Source organism: Sciurus carolinensis, chromosome 14 (genome assembly GCF_902686445.1).
Source record: "Sciurus carolinensis chromosome 14, mSciCar1.2, whole genome shotgun sequence".
NCBI classification, from domain to species: domain Eukaryota; kingdom Metazoa; phylum Chordata; class Mammalia; order Rodentia; family Sciuridae; genus Sciurus; species Sciurus carolinensis.
This window is the reverse complement of record NC_062226.1, coordinates 20,901,046-20,920,681: the sequence shown is the minus strand read 5'-3', so window position 1 is coordinate 20,920,681 and position 19,636 is coordinate 20,901,046. Positions and strand designations below refer to the sequence as shown.

The 19,636-nt window shown below is 40.5% G+C and overlaps 1 protein-coding gene and 1 pseudogene across 1 annotated transcript; one reads left to right on the top strand and one right to left on the bottom strand.

The window, feature by feature from the left end:
- Window positions 1–2,102: 2,102 nt before the first annotated feature.
- LOC124964054 (major urinary protein 4-like) lies at window positions 2,103–5,249 on the bottom strand. Its single transcript, XM_047523985.1, is given in 7 exon segments — window positions 2,103–2,140; window positions 2,310–2,411; window positions 2,747–2,857; window positions 3,513–3,586; window positions 4,722–4,797; window positions 4,800–4,857; window positions 5,154–5,249. Coding segments are annotated over 7 exon segments (555 nt in total).
- A 4,592-nt stretch (window positions 5,250–9,841) lies between these two features.
- LOC124964053 (exosome complex component RRP43-like) lies at window positions 9,842–16,406 on the top strand (annotated as a pseudogene).
- The last annotated feature ends 3,230 nt before the right edge of the window (window positions 16,407–19,636 follow it).

Sequence of the window (19,636 nt, the reverse complement as noted above, 5' to 3'; positions counted from 1 at the left end):
AGGAAGTCCTCTGGTCCACTCACTTCGGCCTCACATTCTCCCAGAACAAAGACAAGTTACATGACTACAAGGCTGATCATTTATTGAATGGGTGGAGAAAGACCTTATTCATGTAGAGTTGCCCTGGGGTGGCAAAGACAGAAGTTAGAGAAAGCCTTTGATTCTTGGTGAATTGATGGCTCTTCCTCAGCGATCAGGGAAGATCCTGGAGCTAGAGGATGATACCTTCACATTTGATAGTGATGGAAACCAGGTCACAGAACTTGTCATAAGATGGCGTAGGAATGAGGATGGAGATGATGCTGGAGCCCAGTGAGGGCGCTCTCTCTGCACTGAAGAGAACAGAAACCTATCAGTCATTCCTGGGATTGAAGCGAGGACAAAAGGAAATTCCATCACAGAGAAAAATGGTGAAAAAATAGCCCCAACCCTGAATTCTAACTTATCTTATGTACCAGACTAGGGAGAGGAAGGCCATGGCCTAGACTGACATTTTTTTTTTTTCTATTGCTGATGTCATTTTAACCTTTCCCTAACTGAATCTATGAAAATTAGAAAGGAAGTAATGAAGGAATCTAGGCTTGTTCTCACCATTTAAAAATTTTTTTCGACACAGTACCTTATTTATTTATCTTTATGTGGTGCTGAGAATTGAACCCAGTGCCTCAGGTGTGCTAGGCAAGCGCTCTACCACTGAGCTACAATCTCATCCTTCACCACTTTTAATGTAAGAAGTTTTGAAGAATTTTTGAAAAATTGAGTAATAGTGACAAAGGTCATAGCTATATTTTAGTAAATGCTTACTTTAAGCAAGTTACCAAGATTTTCACGTGCATTATCCGAAGGAAGCTTCCTAATACATCTAAGGTGGAGAGAGATGAGGAAACTTGGGGTCTTTTCTCCAGGTCAGAGGACAATAGGAAGGTCAGTCAGTTCCATTCCAAATGAGAAGTCAAAGATGTGAGGAGTCAAAGAAGATATTTGTATCCTAAATTGGTGGGTGAGATGGCTTCCTGGGCTTGGAAGATGGACCACAAGCATAGATTCATATTTATATGGGTTTCATACTCACATCCTACTATTCTTTTTCCATTTCAAACTTCAAGTCCTAATGGCCTTTAGCACATCATCAGTAACTGAGCCTTTTCCACCTGCATTACATGCACACAGTCACTCTGTAAGGTGCACATCACTGCTTCTTTTGTGGTTGCTTAGGGCACTTGCTCAAAAGCTCATGGTGGGGGGTGGGAGGGGTTAGCATTAGGGTTAGGGTTAGGCTTAGGATTAGGATTAAGGAGGGTGGTAAGAATGAAGGAAGGAAGGACTGTATAGAGGGAAAAGAGGGGGGGGGGGGGGGGGGGGGAAGGGAAAAAATAACAAAATGAATCAAACAACATTACCCTATGTAAATTTATGATTACACAAATGGTATGCCTTGACTCCATGTACAAACAGAGAAACAACATGTATCCCATTTGTTTACAATAAAAATAAATACATAAATAAAATCTATTTGACTAAAAAAAAATTTCAAGCAGATCCACAAGTGGAAGTATTTATGCTCCCCTATTTCCGTGAAAAATACAACATGCTGTACTGAAAAATTTTGGCAAGTGCTATTTATTCTTGTTGCTTGGTACAGATCCATCACCACTCTGTCTCCAAATGACACAGTTCTATGTGTCCAATTTTAATGTCTGGTTGATGAAATGTGTGATACTATTAAGAAACATCAAAAAAAAAATCTCATGGTAAGCCTAGGTGCTGAACCAAGATTGTATAACTCCAAATTTTATACAATTTGATCCTTCTGCAACAAAGATAATTGGTGGGGAAGGGGGGCACAGAGGGGAAGTAAATTGGGTAGGATAGCTTCTCATTCCCCGCCATCTGTGTGATTATGCCTGGTGGCCATTGCCACAGCACATTGCCCAGCGTGGAGCACCAGATATGTCATTCCAGTGGGCTTATAGAGAATACGGACACCCCTCTATGTTATTTTCTTATTGCAATCTTTGGGCACAAATCCCTAATGTGTTGGAAGGCACTGGTCTCTGGTCCACCCCTTCTGCACAGGGGTCAGAGATCATTTACCTGGAGACTTAGGGCTCTCCTCCATCTCGGGACTGGATACAGCGGTCTGCAGAAGCAGAACAGAACACATTCAGATAGACACCTGCCCCATTATATTTCCCCAAGAGAAACCAGACGATTCTCCAGGTTGGGACAAAGGAGGCTCATTACCTTCCCTTGGATTTTTCTCTTCGGACATGAAGTTCAGAAGGAGAAAGCCTGATAGCTAAACTTACCAACTGTGGTCAGGTCCAATACGTTTTCCTTAACAATTCCATATTTTTGACAAAGTTTCACGAATTTGTGCTTGAGTTCTGATGTCAAGTCTGGTGTTCGACCTGTGGGAAGAGTGACATAACTGCTGTGTCATAGGTCTTGTTAATAGAGGAGCTCCAGAAGGATGGGAAAATGGATGGTGACAGTTGTGGGCTCAGGAGACTTGGGGTGGTAAATAACCTGTTCTGAATTTGACATCGATAAGATATCTTCTTGGCCAAATGAGAGGTTTCCTCATTGTCCCATCACTGAGCCCGAGGGATTACCAAAGGTAAGTATCTGTCTTCAGTGGAGAAGAGATGGCCCAGGATGACCTCAGGGAGATCATTCTGTGTCTAGGGTGCCTTCCTTCCCTTTCCCCCCACCCAAGATGAGTGTCGGTATGAAAATACTCTACCGTAGAGCTCCATCATTTGGAGTGTATCCCCATTATTTTCATTTATGAGATGAAAAATAATATAGTCATCATAGTCCGTTTCAAGTACTCTAAATGTATTATGTCCGTCATCTGTGGAGGAAACAACACAGCTCAGAACTTATGTGATTCTGGGAAGCAATGGAAACCTATTCTTTCCCATGAAACAAACACAAGTGTATCTTCTGGAAGAGACAGTGACAATGTCTAATGCCTTCTATGTGCATCTCCCTGGGCTTCAGGAAGTGACATCTAAAAAGGATACTGGTAAATAGACCACAAGTGTAGAAAAATTTAGTCACAGCAGCAACTCACCGTCTATCATCCTTCCTGAGCCCTGTCCACCTCCCTCAGCCACCCTGTCAGTACTGTGCCTGTCTTCCCAGTGAGCCCACTGGCAGTACATATTTGGTGCTACATCCTGGATAATACGTGTGGCAATGACCACCAGGCACAATCACACAGATGGCGGGAAATGAGAGGCTATCCTACCCAATTTACCTTTTTCCCTCCTGCCAGCTATCTTTGTTGCAGAAGAATGGTATTATTTGATGGTATTATAAATTAGGCATTGGCTTTTGCACAAAAGTTTCTCCTATATACAGGATATCGGCTATTAGATGAGCCCTATTATGTTACTTACGTAAGTATTGATCAGTTATTGATAAATATTCTGATGATATTGGAGTTCAGTAAATTCCTTGCAGTTGGAAATATAATTTAGAAGGACCACTTTGGGTATACTTACATTCAACAGAATATACACCATCCTCTTCTGTTTTGTCACAAACAAACACAATTTCAGTACACTCTCCATTTATACTGTAAAAAAGAATGAGTTGGTGCCCAAGAGATATTGATGAGGCTGGTTTCCTCGTTATCTACCTATAACTGAGTTTCTGATTCCATTTAACTTCTGATATTTTTTGTACAATTACCAAATGGCTTTTATTCGTAATTACTTCACTACTTTGATACTTGGCAAATGACTTAAATAGCTGCTGGCACTGCTTGTCATTGTTATTACTACCACTACTATTTCCCACTGTTACTACTAATACACCACAGCCACTTGTCAAGATCATTAGCTAAATATGCACTAATTGCTGACCTCTCAACCAAGTTCTTTATGATCATCACCTGAACCAAGATGGAGAATTTTTATCACTAGCTTTTGTCCATGAGAAAATTAAGGTGGGAAGTGATGGATTATTTTGGGTGGGAGATACTGGGGATTGAACCCAGGGCGCTTAACCACTGAGCCACATCTGCAGCCCTTTTTTACATTTTACTTAGAGACAGAGTCTCACTGAGTTGCTTAGGGCCTTGCTAAGTTGTGGAGGCTGGCTTTGAACTCACGCTCCTCCTGCCTCAACCTCCTAAGTCACTGGGATTAAAGGTGTACACCCCCGTGTCTGGCAAGGGATGGATTTTCTTGGTCAATAGCTAGTAAGAATCTGATTCAGTCTGTTGATTCCAAATTCCAGGCTCTGAAACTATTCTACATTGTCATGCTAACTATGATTCTGATACCCCTCTGCCCTCCATACTCCCCAATCCTAATAAACTTACTCCTGTAACCAACTCTTATCTATGAATGTAGAAAAGCCCCAGGTCCATCAAGGCCTGGGTCACTGTCAGATGAGGGACTGTGGCATTTAAAAAAAATTTTTTTTTAATTGTCAATGGACCTTTATTTTATTTATTTATATGTGATGCTGAGAATCAAACCCAGTGCCTCACACATGCCAGGCAAGTGCTGTACCACTGGGCCATGACCCCAGCCTGGGATGTGATTTTAGATACAGACTCAGTATGTTTGTGTACATGTCTTCACACGTGAGTTTGTATGTGTGCATACATATAGTGTGTGTGTGTGTGTGTGTGTGTGTGTTTAGGTTTAAGACCATACCTAGTCTTTCACTTTCCCCTTCCCACCTAAAAAAGCCACACTTACATCATATGGAATTTGAAGCTTAAGGAAGAGTTCTGCAAGGTGTGGATGTAATCCACAAAAACTCTCATGCTACCGTTTCTTCTATCTTTTCCTTGTGATCAGAGGCCAAGAGAATGGAATACCACTCCCCTGAATACTGCAATAAATAAGAGAAAGGATTAAGTGAGCAAATAGGAGAGGGATACCACACGGACACTTTTCTCCTTGAACTCTTGGCCTGTGGGGCAGGAATCATGAGGAGAAGACGGAATTTGAACTCAGATCCATTGGCACCACACCTAGGACCATTCCCGCTGTCCCTTCAGTGAAAATGGAAGTCCCCAGCTCCGTCCTATTTTAATATGGTGCAATTTCTCTTAGTTCAGGTCTGAACCTGCTCCTTTTAACATGCCGCCCGTCAAAGTCAAAAGTTGTAATGCTCCACGGCTTTACCTTTGACGGATCAAAGTTGCTTGTCACAACATCATGGGTTCCTTCCGTGTGCGCACAGATTAGGGCCAGTCCCAGACACAGCAGCAGGAGCTTCATCTTGGTAGAGAATAAAACTGTCTCTTCACGGTCACTGGGGGGAGACTTTCCCAACAGCAGCTTCACTTCCACTCTCAGCTCCTCTGTCTTTATATCCATTGGGGTTGGTTGGTTGGTTGGTTGGTTGGTTTTGTCCAGGGGCCTCCACTTTTCTCCTCCCTCTCCTTGGAAAGGTCTTTCATTCACTGGTGCGAAGCCAAGGATTGTTCCTGCCCTTTTGAAAACTGGCAGTCCCTCCTCTTTTAGATTTACTTAGTGACATTTCATTTCCTTTTTAAAAAATTTTTTTAATTTTGACAGACTGCATTTTGATTCATGGTACACAAGTGGGGTACATCATTTCGTTTCTACAGTTGTGCACAATGTAGGTTCACACCATTCGTGTAATCATACATGTACATAGTGTAATGATGTCTGTCTCAGTCCACCATTTTTCATACCCCCACTCTCTCTCATTTCCTTCTACATAATCTAAAGTTCCTCCATTCTCTCACCCCATCCCTCACCCCCATTATATATCATCATCCACTTATTAGGGAAAATATTCAGCCTTTGGTTTTTTGGGATTGACTTATTTCACCTAGCATGATATTCTTGATATTATCCAATTCCATCTATTTCTCTGCAAATGCCATAATATTATTCTTCTTTATGACTGAGTAGTATTCCATTGTGTATATATACCACGGTTTCTTTATCCATTCAAAACTTCACACCAAAAATACAAGGAAACCAATCAATAAATGGGCCAAGGAAATGGACAGACACTTTACCGAAGAAGATATACAGGTGATTAATAAATATATGAAAAAGTGTTAAACATCTCTAGTAATTAGAGAAATGCAAATTAAAACAACTCTAGGATTTCATCTTACTCCAATTAGAATGGCTATTATCAAAAACACAAACAATAATAGATGTTGGCCTGGATGTGGGGGAAAAGGCACACTTTTACATTGCTGGCAGAGTTGCAAATTGGTGCAGCCACTCTGGAAAGCAGTGTGGAGAATCCTCAGAAAACTTGGAATGGACCCACCTTTTCACCTTTCATTTCTTAAAACAAGTTCTCATGAAAAGTTATGGATGCTCTAAAGAACTTCCGTTTGAAAACAGATTTAACTGTGGGTCTGGCTTGTTGAAATCAGAAAGCTAATTACATGTGGTAGAAAAAGGGTATAATTGGGAACTGAAATGTGTGAAGAATCTCTGCTTTACTACTCACATGGGACGTGGAATTAGATGAATTACTCACTTTTTTTTTTTTTTTTTTTTTTTTTTTTACAAACTTTGGAAACAACGGAACTCTCTCTACCAAAGATGCTGCATCTTTGTCTATCACAAGCGTTAAAATAGGGTTGAATAAACCCATGCCTTAAAGTTTGGTGTCTTATATTGAGAACTTTTAAATTCCTTTTCCTTGTTCTCTGAATTCACTGCAGCCCCCTGTCTCCCCACAGTAAATTAACAAGTATCTAATCCTGAGTAAGTCTATGCCACAGGTCCACGTGAGAATGGAAGCACTAGGTAGATCTTTTCCTTCAGAGAACCCTCAATAAAGCTGAAGAAGTGCTTTGCGTTATCATGTGCTTAATTCTACGAGCACAGGAAACAACCCCACAGAGTGACCCCAAGTCCTAACTGTCATACAGGGTGAAGTTGGGGAGGTGGCCTCATACAGAAGAGGCTTCTGAGCCCAGGCTCCGGAGTCACGCAGACCTGGGCTTCAATCCCCTCTCTGCCATACTGAAGCCATAAGAAAGAATTCAGCCTCACCGAGCCTGCATTTCCTCTTAATAAGGACGATCATTCCTGACGGATTACCACAGGGGTCCAGTGGAACCCCCAGAACCCCCAGCAGGGCATTTGGCCTGGGCCCAGCTGGTGGGGTCAGAGCATACTTGCTGGGAAAGGTGGGGCTTGGGGCAGGTTTTGAATGTTAGGGGGGTGTAGAGATGTGGAGGGCAGGTGGGAACAGCAGTCCAAGTGAGAGAATGATTGTGAAGTAGATTCTGCACTGCCAGCTGGGTTGTTAAAAGTTCTGGCTCATCCCTGCCCCATGCTAGTGGGCCCCCCAAACAGAAAGAGGCTGGCATCCTGAGAGAAGGTGGCACAAGGCAGCAAACCTGGTAGCTGCGTCTTTTTACCTGTGGGCTAGTTTAAAAGTCAAATCCCCTTTCCCCTCCAAAACCAAATCACCCCAGTCCCTTGTGTGACCATTCCTAGTTTGGGCTCCACTCATATCCACTCACTGGAATTTTGAAGCCTACGTAACTTCAGTCAGCACAGGCGGCTGTGTGTTTTTCTGGCCCTGAGATGGAAAGACTGAACTTGGCAAATGGTGGCAGAGGCTGTGTAGTTTATTTCCATTGTTCTCTGCCAGAATAGACAGCAACTGGGAGCCAACAGGTTTTTGAAGTGAACCCCACTCTTCCAGGTTTCCAAGGCTGCGTGGAGAGCTGGCTGCCCCTGCTGCAGACGCTGCTGCTTACGCTGTCTCTGATCATCTCCCCGCCACTCCTAACTCTGCTCTCCTGCAGCGCCATTCTGTAACCCTCTGTTTCTGTTTTATTCTCTATGAGAAGGCAAACTCCCTTCTGAAGGTGGGATCATTTTTCCTGTTCCCCTTTATGCCTTTGTAGCACCTGAGACAGTGTCTGTTGCCTGTGGAATGTTTATTCACAAAAACCTATTTTTAAAGCACTAAGGATTCTTGTGACTAGAAAGAAATTTCTAGAAAATTATTTTGTTAATAGGAATGTTACTATCAGGTAGTGACTCCTAATTTGTATTATTGGCCACAGGAGTAGAGAGAGAGCTTAGGATGGAAGTCTATGGTCAGGGGCCTGTGGTGGAGATGATCTCATCCATTAAGACCTGAGTTGACCATTCTCCATTCAGGCTATTCATTTCCATTTCAAATCTACCACAGTTTTTGTTGATTGGCTTAAGCATTGTCAGGACAGCCCGAAGACACTGAGACAGCAAGGTCAAGGCTGCAAAAATACCATATTGTGATGCAACCCAGTTAGGAGCTTGGTGAAACCAAGACAAAACCAAAGCTGAGCTAATGTTCAATTCATCAGGAGCAATGCTTTGCAATAAGATTCCCTTAAATGATACTCCAGTAGTGCGTTTGAATATGTGTGGTAGGAATTGTGAATTAATGATCTGAAAATGATGCAACCCAGTTAGGAGCTTGGTGAAACCAAGACAAAACCAAAGCTGAGCTAATGTTCAATTCATCAGGAGCAATGCTTTGCAATAAGATTCCCTTAAATGATACTCCAGTACTGCATTTGAATATGTGTGGTAGGAATTGTGGATTAATGATCTGAAAACATTCTCATAAGTTTTAGTCAGCTTTTGCATTGCTGTGACCAAAACACCCAACAAGAACAACTAAGAGGAAGAAAAGTTTATTGGGGCTCATGGTTTCAGAGGTCTCAGTCTATAGATGGCCAAGTATATTGCTCTGGGTCCAAGATGAGGCAGCACATCATGGGGGAAGGGCCCTACAGAGGAAAACTGCTCAGTTCATGGCAGGATCAGGAAGCAGAGAGGAAAAGAAAGGGGTGCTTCCAGGGTACCCCTAGTGACCTGCCTCCTCCAGTCACACCCTCCTGCCTATAGTTACCACCCAGTCAGTCCATTCAGACTAGGATGGACTGATTAACAGGAGTTTATTTTTGGTGAGGGTAAGGTATCATATCCAAACCTAAGAGTTATCAATAAATATTACAATCAAATGAAATGCTGAGTTCTGTGTTGCAGAGGGAGATGAGGAAGGATGATCAAATAGAATGAACACTAACGTTAGCATCTCCCAGATGACAGTGTAAGTTGCCTGGAACCAAGATTTAATTTCTAAAAGTTCAGAGGGCCATACATCTATAGGGAATATATCTATTGTTAGAATGTAAGATGTAAGGGTACAGCATTTGACTGTACAGTAACTTTGTCTATGGTGTAGCAATCTGCTTCGGGTGATGCTACTAGAAGATATCTTTAAAATAATTAAATTCTGGAATGGTGCTATAACTCAATGGTAGAGCATTTGCCTGGCATGTGTGAGGCATTGGGTTCAATCCTCAGTACCACATATAAATAAATAACTAAAATGAAGGTATAAAAAATGCACTAACATTATTTAAAAAAATTAAATTCAACCTAATTCAACTTCCACTATCAAAAGTCTGCCTGAAGATAGGCCCATGCCAGGCACTTCGAGCACTGAAGTGATAAACAAGGTGGGAGCTGTGCCCTCAAGAAGTTCCAGGCCAGTGTGTGTGGCGGGGGAGTGATTTGGAAACGATCTAACTACAAGATAGAAAGTGAAAATTTAAAAAGGTATAGGAAAACAGAGAAGCCTATAGTAATAAAGAGGAAAAAGGGAAGCAAAGGTAAAACATGACTGGATCTAATTAAACACTGACCACCCAACTCCTGGTACAGAGCCAGAAGGTGAGCAGAGCCTAAGGAATACGGATTCACAAATAACCTCGGAGGACTCTGGCTCTCTCCTCATCCATCAGAGAGGGATGTGGGTGGTCCCTGGGAAGGAATGAGTCTGTGCTCCTGGCAGGAGGTGAGGGATGGGATTTGAGTTTTTCTGCCAAGATGTAAGCCCCAGGAACATGCATTCCTTCCTTCAGCCATGTGAAGATCAGCACTCTGATGAACACTCAGTTGGTTCAGCAATAGCAGAGGGACAGATGCACATACCATTGTCTGTCACCGCCGCAGAGAGGTAGTCTTCAGAACTTCTCTTTCATGGGTCCAACTAAGTATGAGCCTGACTCTTGTCAAGAGTCATTCCAGAGCTGAATTCCATAATGTACACATATCAAAATATCATGTTGTTTGTCATAATATACAATTCTTACTTGCTAATTTAAAAAATGTAAAGATTACAAGAAAAAAGCCGTCACAACCTCATATAAGCAAAACATTGGCACCTAAATCCAAACTGCCATGTTAACAGTCAAGTTGCCTCAGTTAGTTTTATGTTTGAGGCCTTTAGACTTCAACAAACTTGAAACCCTCCAGTACTTGAAGAATGATCTTGTTCAAAGTTGTATTTACTGAGGGAGCTCCAATCTTAACATTATGTCAGAGTCCTTGTTCAAAGACAAATAGTTACAATGGGAAAATACAAAAGCAACAGTACAAATTTCATCTGTCCTGGGGCCAGAAATATAAAAATAATATTATGATGCTGGAAATAAAGTAAGAATTCAAGGAAAAGTTAGATAAGTGCTTTACAAATATTATTTCATTTAATCCTCATAATTGCAATGCATGGTCAGTGCTATTATCCTGTTATACTGTGGTATAAACTAAGACTCAGAAAGGTTAAGTAATCATACCAACGTCTGTTGATAACAGAGACACCACTCTTCTCATTGAATCCAGTCACAGATCAGAACTCCTTGTTTCTAATATGAAGGGAAGAGGGTCATGCAGAAGGAACAGGAATAAGTAATGCTGTAGACTGAAAGGTCACTGCCTGAGAGTTACGAAACTACGTGGAGATTTCTTTAACACATGGTTCTGTGATTGTCACTGTGAGAGTCTGATAAAGTGAAAGGTGAGTAATGACTTTCTCCTGGTCAACAAGCATTTGATGGGTGTAGGGATAGATGGACGATTTGGGGGTTATTGCTTTTCCAATAAGGACTTAAAAGATGGTTACCTAGCAAAAAGCAAGAACTGTTCTCTTCCATTCATCACTTTGAATAAAGTACTTGGTCACCAACCATATTAAAACTCCTCCACCAACACCATCTATAGGGCATTTTATAAGTGACCCAAAGGAATGATGACAGTTTACAGGTAGTTGAGAAATGACTGACCCAATTAATGACTGACCCAGCAGTGGGTGAGGGATTTATGGAGTTCATATATTACCAGGTAACAATCCATTTGTAACCAGGCAACTTGACTGAAATGAACTACTAGCTCATTGGAAATGGATTTAGTGACCTTGTCCTCAATCACACTCTTAATTGAACAAATCACTCATTGAGAAAACTGGTGGGGACATTCAAGTCACGTTGCATGATGCCAAGGCATATTCAGTGCCAAGAAGAATAGCAATACACACAAGCTTACTTCATTCCGGTGCCAGAATGGAAGTATTCCTTGGTTCCCCTAGGGGCCAGGATGATTATACAGTCTGTGGTGCTGACTCAAAACCAGTTCTAAATATCTGTTCCCATCAGTGACAGAAAGATGCATGGAGCTATTGACGTCCCCTAGGTCAGTTGGGTCCCCTAAAAACACATGCTGAGACAGATCTAGGAATACCAAGAGTACTGGGGAGTAACTCCTGTGAGAGGAGCAGGGAGGAAGCAGAATTAGGGAAGGAAAGTAGCTGGAGGTAGACCTAATAATGCCTCTGTGAGCCCAGGAAAACTCTGGAGCATGTTAGGGGAGTCCTGATTTAAGCAGAAATGTTTGGCTCTCTTGTACTGCAGTTTTGTTCAGTCTTTGGCTGGGGCTGTCCTGAGAAGGCCAGTACCTCAGTTCCAAAGTGGAGGTGGGTCTGAGTGAGTTAACAGTGGAGGCCATCAGCTAACCACTCTCCTCACAACTAGGCCACGACTCTCTTCTTGCAAGGGGAATCTAAGCAATGCATCTCTGTTTGGCAAACCATCCTATCTCAAAACGGGTCATCGTTTCCTAAGAGGTCCAGAGTCCTCTTTCCACATGGGGAACCGCAGGGGTGGAAGAATCCCTTTTCCTCCTTTCTGGTTGGAAATTTCTACTACAATATGAGGGTTCCCTGTATATAAGAAAACCAAGAATCCCAGTTCTGCAAGTCCCCTCATTAATTGATAAGTGCTTACTTACCTGAAGCCCTAGGTTACCTGGAGCACCATCTTGAAGTCTCTTCAGAGCTCATCATTTAAGACTAATTTAGTCTAAAGGTCCCGACACCACCAGGTTTGGGGAGGGAGAGAGAGTATGGCAGTGGGAAGAATCAGTCTTATGTCTTGGACCCTGGGGGAAAAGGACAAGGACCCCCCAAAGATAGTCACCCATGTTACAATTTTGCTTCATTCTATCAATGTGAGAATTTGATACAATTACTTACCTAAAGAGGTGGGTGCAGTACCTTACAAATGTGTGTTTCATTAATGAAAGCTAATCATCATACTCTTTCATTTTGATCGATCTACTCATTCACCCAATAGCTGTCGCGGACCCACTGTGTCAATACGCGGTTGATCAATACAGCTCCAATCCCAAGAGTTCAACTCTTCCAGAAGCCAAGCTGTGTGAAAGCGGAAATTGTACTTTCTGCATGACCTGCCCTGAGCTGGGCCCCTCAGATGAGAGCCGTGCCCAGGCCAACACCAGTCACTTCGTCACCAGCAGCTGCCCTACTATCTGCAGTTGGCTCACCTGCTGCTGCAGCCCAGCAGCCAGGTCTGATGGTCCAGATGACAGCTGTGGCTGTGGGCTCTGCTGTTGGGCACACACTGGGTCAGGCCATCCTTGGGGTCTTTAGTGGAGGAAGTAAGTCTGAGCCCTCAGAGCTTGATATCACCTCCCTGGAGCCTCAGGGAACCCAGACAGCATAGCAGCAGCAGCTTGGTGGCCTTTGCTTTTATGAGATAAAGCAATTTTTGAAGTATACCCAGAACCAGGGTGATGAGCTCTGTGAGGGGTTCAGTGAGGTGCCGAGACAGTGTGGAATTACAGAAGGATCCATCGGATCAAGAAGTTCTAATTGGATCACACTCCAGAAGTCCCTACCTAAAACTGCTGACAAGAGAAGCTGAGAATATTTTGAATTCCAGTGGAAAGAATTTTTTAACTTTTCATCAAGATTTTTTTCTTTTCTTTCTTTCTTTTTTTAAATTCTTTTTTAATGTTTAATTGCAACCTTTTATGGTACGTGAACATTTATATAGTTTCCTAGTTTTTTTCTTCTCATCTCTAGCATTTTTGAAGCCAGTTATTTTACATGGATTAGTTTTTTTTTTTTTGTGAACTAGGATGTTTGATTAGTATATTTTAGTTTTGTTTTGTATCCTTTTATTTTTATATTAAAAAATTTTGCTTTATATATATATATATATTTCTCCTATTTCCCTTGATTCTTATCTTCTGCTAATAAGCAATTACTATTGTTTTCTCTTTCACTCTTCCTTTAATCTTTTGCTTCCGTCTCCTCTCCTCCTCCTCCCTCATAATCATCACATCCTATATCACTTCTATTCTTTCCCTATTCACCATTTGAAAATGTAAACCCTTTTCCAAATTTGTTGTTTTTATTATAGGTAATAACTTATCATATCATTTCTGTTTATTTTGATAACTTAACAGTGTAGATGTCATAGTAGGAACTATTTGGCTTTGTGCTGTAAATTGTTTGAATTGGTTTTTGTTATTATTTGTCTCCCCCTAAACAGTGAGGTACTGGAAACCTTCAGGGACACTATAAGTCCACAGGGTAGAAACTCTTACTGCCTCGGATCCATACCGTTAGATGGGCAGACACAAAGACAACATGAAAAAGCAAGGAAACAAATAGCCCCAAGCAAACCAAGATACTCCCACAACAAAATCCATCGACATCACAGTGGAAGAAATGTCAGAGAAGGAGTTTAGAATGTATGAAGTTAAACTGATCTGCAAAGTAGGATGATGTAAGAGAGCAAATGCAGGTAGAGAAAGATCACTTCAATAAAGAGATAGAGATTCTGAAAAAATGACAAACAGAAATCCTTGAAATGAAGGAAACAATAAACCAAATTAAAAATTCAATAGAAAGCATCACCAACAGAGTAGATCATTTGGAAGACAGGCAAAGAACATCAGGCAATGAAGACAAAACATGTAATCTTGAAAATAGAGTTGACCACGAAGAGAAGATGTTAAGAAACCATGAATAGAACTCCCAAGAATTATGGGATAACATGAAAAGAACAAATTTAAGATTTGTTTTTGTTTTTGTCTTTTTTGGGTACTGGGGATTGAACTCAGGGACACTTGACCACTGAACCACATCCCCAGTCCTATTTTGTATTATATTTAGAGATGGGGGTCTCCCTGAGTTGCTTAGCACCTCACTTTTGCTGAGGCTGGCTTTCAACTCCCAATCCTCCTGCCTCAGTCTCCAGAGCTGTTGGAATTACAGGTATGTTCCACCATGCCTGGCTCAAATTTAAGATTTCTTGGGATAGATGAAGACATGGAGATACAAACCAAAGGAATACACAGTCTTTTCAATAAAATAGTATTAGAAAATTTCCCCAAATCTAAAGAATAAAATGGTAAATCAAATACAAGAGGCTTATAGGACTCCAAATGTGCAAAATTACAACAGACCCACATCAAGGCACATTATAATAAAAATCCCTAGCATACAGAATAAGGATAGAATTTTAAAGGGTGTCAGAAAAAAATATCAGATTACATATAGGCAGAAACCAATATGGATCTCAGTTGATTTCTCAACCCAGACACTCAAAACCAGGAGGGTTAGGTCCTGGAATAACGTATACCAAGCTCTGAAAGAAAATGGATGCCAACCAAAAATCCTATGTCCAACAAAATTAAGCTTCGGATTTGAAGATGAAATAAAAACCTTCCATGATAAACAAAAATTAAAACAATTTGCAATCAGAAAGCTTGTACTTCAGAATATTCTCAACAAAATATTCCATGAAGATGAAATGAAAAAATAAAAGATGAAAACCAGTGAAGGGAAAAAGTACTCTAAAGGAACAGTGTAAAACAAAGTGTGTAAAACAAAACAAGACCCCACAATATGCTCTCTTCAAGACTCACCTCATAGGCAAAGACATCCACAGAGTGAAGGTGAAAGAATGGGAAAAAACATATCACTCACGTGGATGAAGTAAACAAGCAGGGATTTCCATCCTTATATGAGATAAAGTGAACTTCAAACCAAAGTTAATCAGAAGGGACAAAGAAGGACATTTCATACTTCTTAAGGGAATTATACATCAAGACATAACAATCATAAATATTTATGCTCCAAACAATGGAGCATCTATGTACATCAAACAAACTCTTCTCAACTTCAAGAATCAAATAGACCACAACACAATAATACTGGGTTTGAACATTTTTATTCATATATATGAATACAAAAGAATATATATATATATATAAATATACATGAAAATATTTAAATGGATATGGATTTGTACATAGATATTTTTCTTTTGAGATGGATGTTTACAATTTTGGTAAGACCTAGGATATAATTATGTAAATGAATATATATGAAAGTAGGAAGGTCGGCGCAGGCGCCGGCGCGCTAGCGTGAAGAGGGCGGCCGGGTTCAAAACTGTGGAACCTATGGAGTGTTACAGGAGATTCTGAAAGAAAACTGTCATCCTGATGGAAGAGAACTTGGAGAATTCAGAACCACAACTGTCAACATAGGTTCAATTAGTACAGCAGATGGTTCTGCTTCAGTGAAGCTGGGAAATACTACAGTAGTTTGTGGAGTTAAAGCAGAATTTGCAGCACCACCATCAGATGCTCCTGATAAAGGATGTGTTGTTCGTAATGTGGATCTACCACCCCTGTGTTCATCGAGATTTCGGTCTGGACCTCCTGGAGAAGAGGCCCAAGTAGCTAGCCAGTTCATTGCAGATGTCATTGAAAATTCACAGATAATTCAGAAAGAGGACTCGTGCATTTCTTCAGGAAAGCTTGCTTGGGTTCTGCACTGTGATCTCATTTGCCTTGACTACATGGAAACATTTTGGATGCCTGCATGTTTGTGTTGTTAGCGGCTTTAAAAAATGTACAGTTGCCTGAAGTTACTATAAATGAAGAAACTGCTTTAGCAGAAGTTAATTTAAGGGAGAAAAGTTATTTGAGTATTAGAACTCACCCTGTGGCTACTTCCTTTGCCATTTTTGATGACACTTTGCTGATAGTTGACCCTACTGGAGAGGAGGAACATCTGGCAACAGGAACCTTAACAATAGTAATGGGTGATGAAGGCAGACTCTGTTGTCTTCATAAACCAGGGGGAAGTGGACCCACTGGAGCTAAACTTCAGGACTGTATGAGCCGTGCAGTTACAAGACGCAAAGAAGTAAAAAAACTCATGGATGAAGTAATTAATAGTATGAAACCCAAATAAAAAGTCACATTTCCCAAACAGATTTGTGAAAACTGTATTTGTTACACTGTGCACAAACTTTTTATACTAAATAAATATCAAACTACATTCTTCTGAAAGATGTTTCTAGTATTTCTTAGGCCACTTTCATATATATTATGTACAGTGAAACCATTTTTAAAAAGCAATGACTTAGACAAACCAATCCTGGTTCCTTAAGCCACTTCCCCATTTTTATTTAAAATCATAGGGTTGTGCTTCTGTATAAAGTTTATACATCTAACAATGTAAAATACTGACACATTTTTAAAAAATGAAGTAGGAACAATTCTTTTGATTCAATGCTGTTGTTTTTAAAAAAGAAAAATATAACTCAGAATTTTGGAAAAAAATATATATGAAAATATATGGGTAGGATTTTGGTTTCTGTTAGGGTACATACATATGTGTATATATATATGCATATATATGAATGTATATAAACATATACAGAATATATGTGAAAATATATATGAATATTCAAAGTAATATTTATAAATTTTGTTTAAAAGGCTCACAATTATGGGTAGGGTTAGGTTTAGTTCTCAGTTACAACTTTGGTCTAGGGGATGGGTTACCTTTGGAATATATATATCAATATATATGAATATGAATATGACTATAGAGGCAGTATTATATATTAGAGTTATGTATATATACTTTGTGGGTATTTTTAAGGTAAGCAATATTATTATATTACTTGTGAAATCTGGGTTATGCCTATGGAAATGAGTATATATATATATAATATCTATGAGTTTTATGTGAATTTATGAATTTATATCCCCAAATAATAGATATATTCATGTAAAATGGCTTATATGTATAGAGATTTCTCTGAGGTGTATTGGTTGGTATAGGACTAAGGTAGAAAAATAGGGTTAGTTCAGGGATTGAACATTTTTATCTGTATACAGGAATACAATTTGAAAATATATGTAAAAATACACATGAAAATACTTAAATGGATATAAATTTGTATATATTTTCTTTTGAGATGGGTGTTTGCAATTTGTTTTAGTTGAAGTTTACAATTCTATAACTGAATATATATGAAAATGTATGAGCAGGAATTTGATTGCTGTTAGGGTATATTCACATGTATATGAAAGTATATAAACATATATAGGAATACATATGTGAAATATACATGGATATTCAAACTAAAAAAAGAAGTAAGTAGTGGTGACTTATTCCCATTTTTCAGATGAGGAAACTGAGGCAAAGGGTAATTAGATGATTTGCATAAAATTCCACAATTAGTAATGGACCATGTATCAGTCTGGCTCCCAGTGTTGTTTTGGTCACTGTTAGTGGAACTGCAGTCTTAATTTTCTCTTTGCGTTGTTCATTGCTGCTGTATAGAAACAAAGCTGATTTTTGCTTGTTGATCTTGTACCATGAAACTTTGCAGAATTTGCTTAATAGCTATAGTAGCTTGAAAAAAGAGAGTTCAAATTGAAGAAGTGAAAAAATTGGCTTTGATGACCAAGTTAATTTAGCATAAAAATGTAATCGATAGTGAAAGCATGAAATACAACATCGTGAGTTAAATCTCTTTTAATAGTTTCATTGTTTCTGAATGGCAAGGGAAGAGAGTATTCTAACTGCATAGAAGTTCAGAGTTGGTATAGAATTTGGGGCTGGGTAAATATTTGTGTGGCTTCTTTAAATCAGTAATTTTGATGTTATTTTTTGTGAGTTAATTAGAATAAAGTGATTTTCTTTGGGGGAAAAAAAAAGCTCCAATTCTTGCCTTTGTGAATTTCTACAGTAGTGTGTTCTTTTTTTCTTTTTAATCTTTACATTCTGCATTCTAGAAGGTTGAAAACATGGCCCAAGAAAAAAGACCAAACAAGGTGCCTCTTCTCTAATATGGTCTTCGGAATGTTGTGGCGAGTTTGAAATAAATCACTGGGTCAGTCTTGAAGCGAGACAGGCGCCTTTATTTGCTGGCAGGAGTGAAGGGCAGCAGGCAGGTCGCCTCTGCAGCCTTGGATCCCTTGCAGAAGGTGGGGTACATTTTTAGAGCTAGAAACCGCAGGCTACCGGGAAGTCAAAACCATAGCAACGTGGCTGTTTTTAGAGAGAGGATTGTTCAAGATGTAACTACGGTAAGATGGGATCCTCTCAGTGGCCCCAATCCAGTGACCGCTGTCCTTCGGAGAGAGCAGCCTGCGCACTCGCTCAGGGAAGACCGTTGGAAGGCATGGGGAGAAGACCGCCGTCCTCCGGTCAGGCAGAGCGACCTCGTGAGAAAGCAATCTTGCTAACACCTCCATCTCAGACTTCCAGCCTCTAGAACTGTGAAAGATTAATTTCTGCTAAGACACCCAGTGGGCAGGACTTTGTCAGGGCAGCCCCGGAAAGCCATGCAACTCCCTCTCCGGCCTCTGCTCACTTCAGAACCTCTGTGCCTGCTCTGCTCGTCACGCAGGTTTTCCTTTTGTGCCTTAAACGTTTAATTCTCCTGCTTGCCCTGAGCCTTGGCATATATCCTCTATCCTCTTCCGTCTTCTCTCGGGGCCCTTTGCCTATTTCCTGTTTGTCTGATGATTATTAATTCCCCTCTGCTCTCGGCTCCCTTCCACTCACATTTATTCAACTAGTATTTATTGAGTGCATGCTATATGCCTGGCCAGGAACTACAATTCCTGGGCAGTAAATCATGAACTAAATCATGCAGTAGTAAATAGGAATAATCCCTGCTCTCAGCCAGCACACTAATTTCCTAAGTTGGGGTCCTCTGTTAAAAACCCTTTAGTTAGCTGAGCATGGTAGCACACGCCTGTAACCCCAGTGACTCAGGAGGCTGAGGCAGGAGGATCGTGAGTTCAAAGCCAGCCTCAGCCATTTAGCAAGGCCCTGAGCAACTTAGTGAGACCCTTTTTCTAAATGAAATATAAAAAAGGACTGGGGATGTGGCCAGTGGTTGAACCCCCTGGGCTCAATCCCTGGTACCACAAAACAAATGAACAAGCAAACAAAAACAAAATAAAATAAAACAAAAAACCACCACTTTGATTACTGGGTTCCTCTGACACTTACTACCTGAAAGGCATTGGAGCTCTCCTATTGGGCTCTGTACTCGTGTCCCGTGGCTCCTATAACAAATCACCACACCCCAAATGACTTAAAGCAGAACCCCTGTATTGTAGTGTGGGGGACTGAAGTCTAACATCAGTAACACCACACCGAAGTCAAGGTGTGGGCAGGGCTATACTCCCTGTGA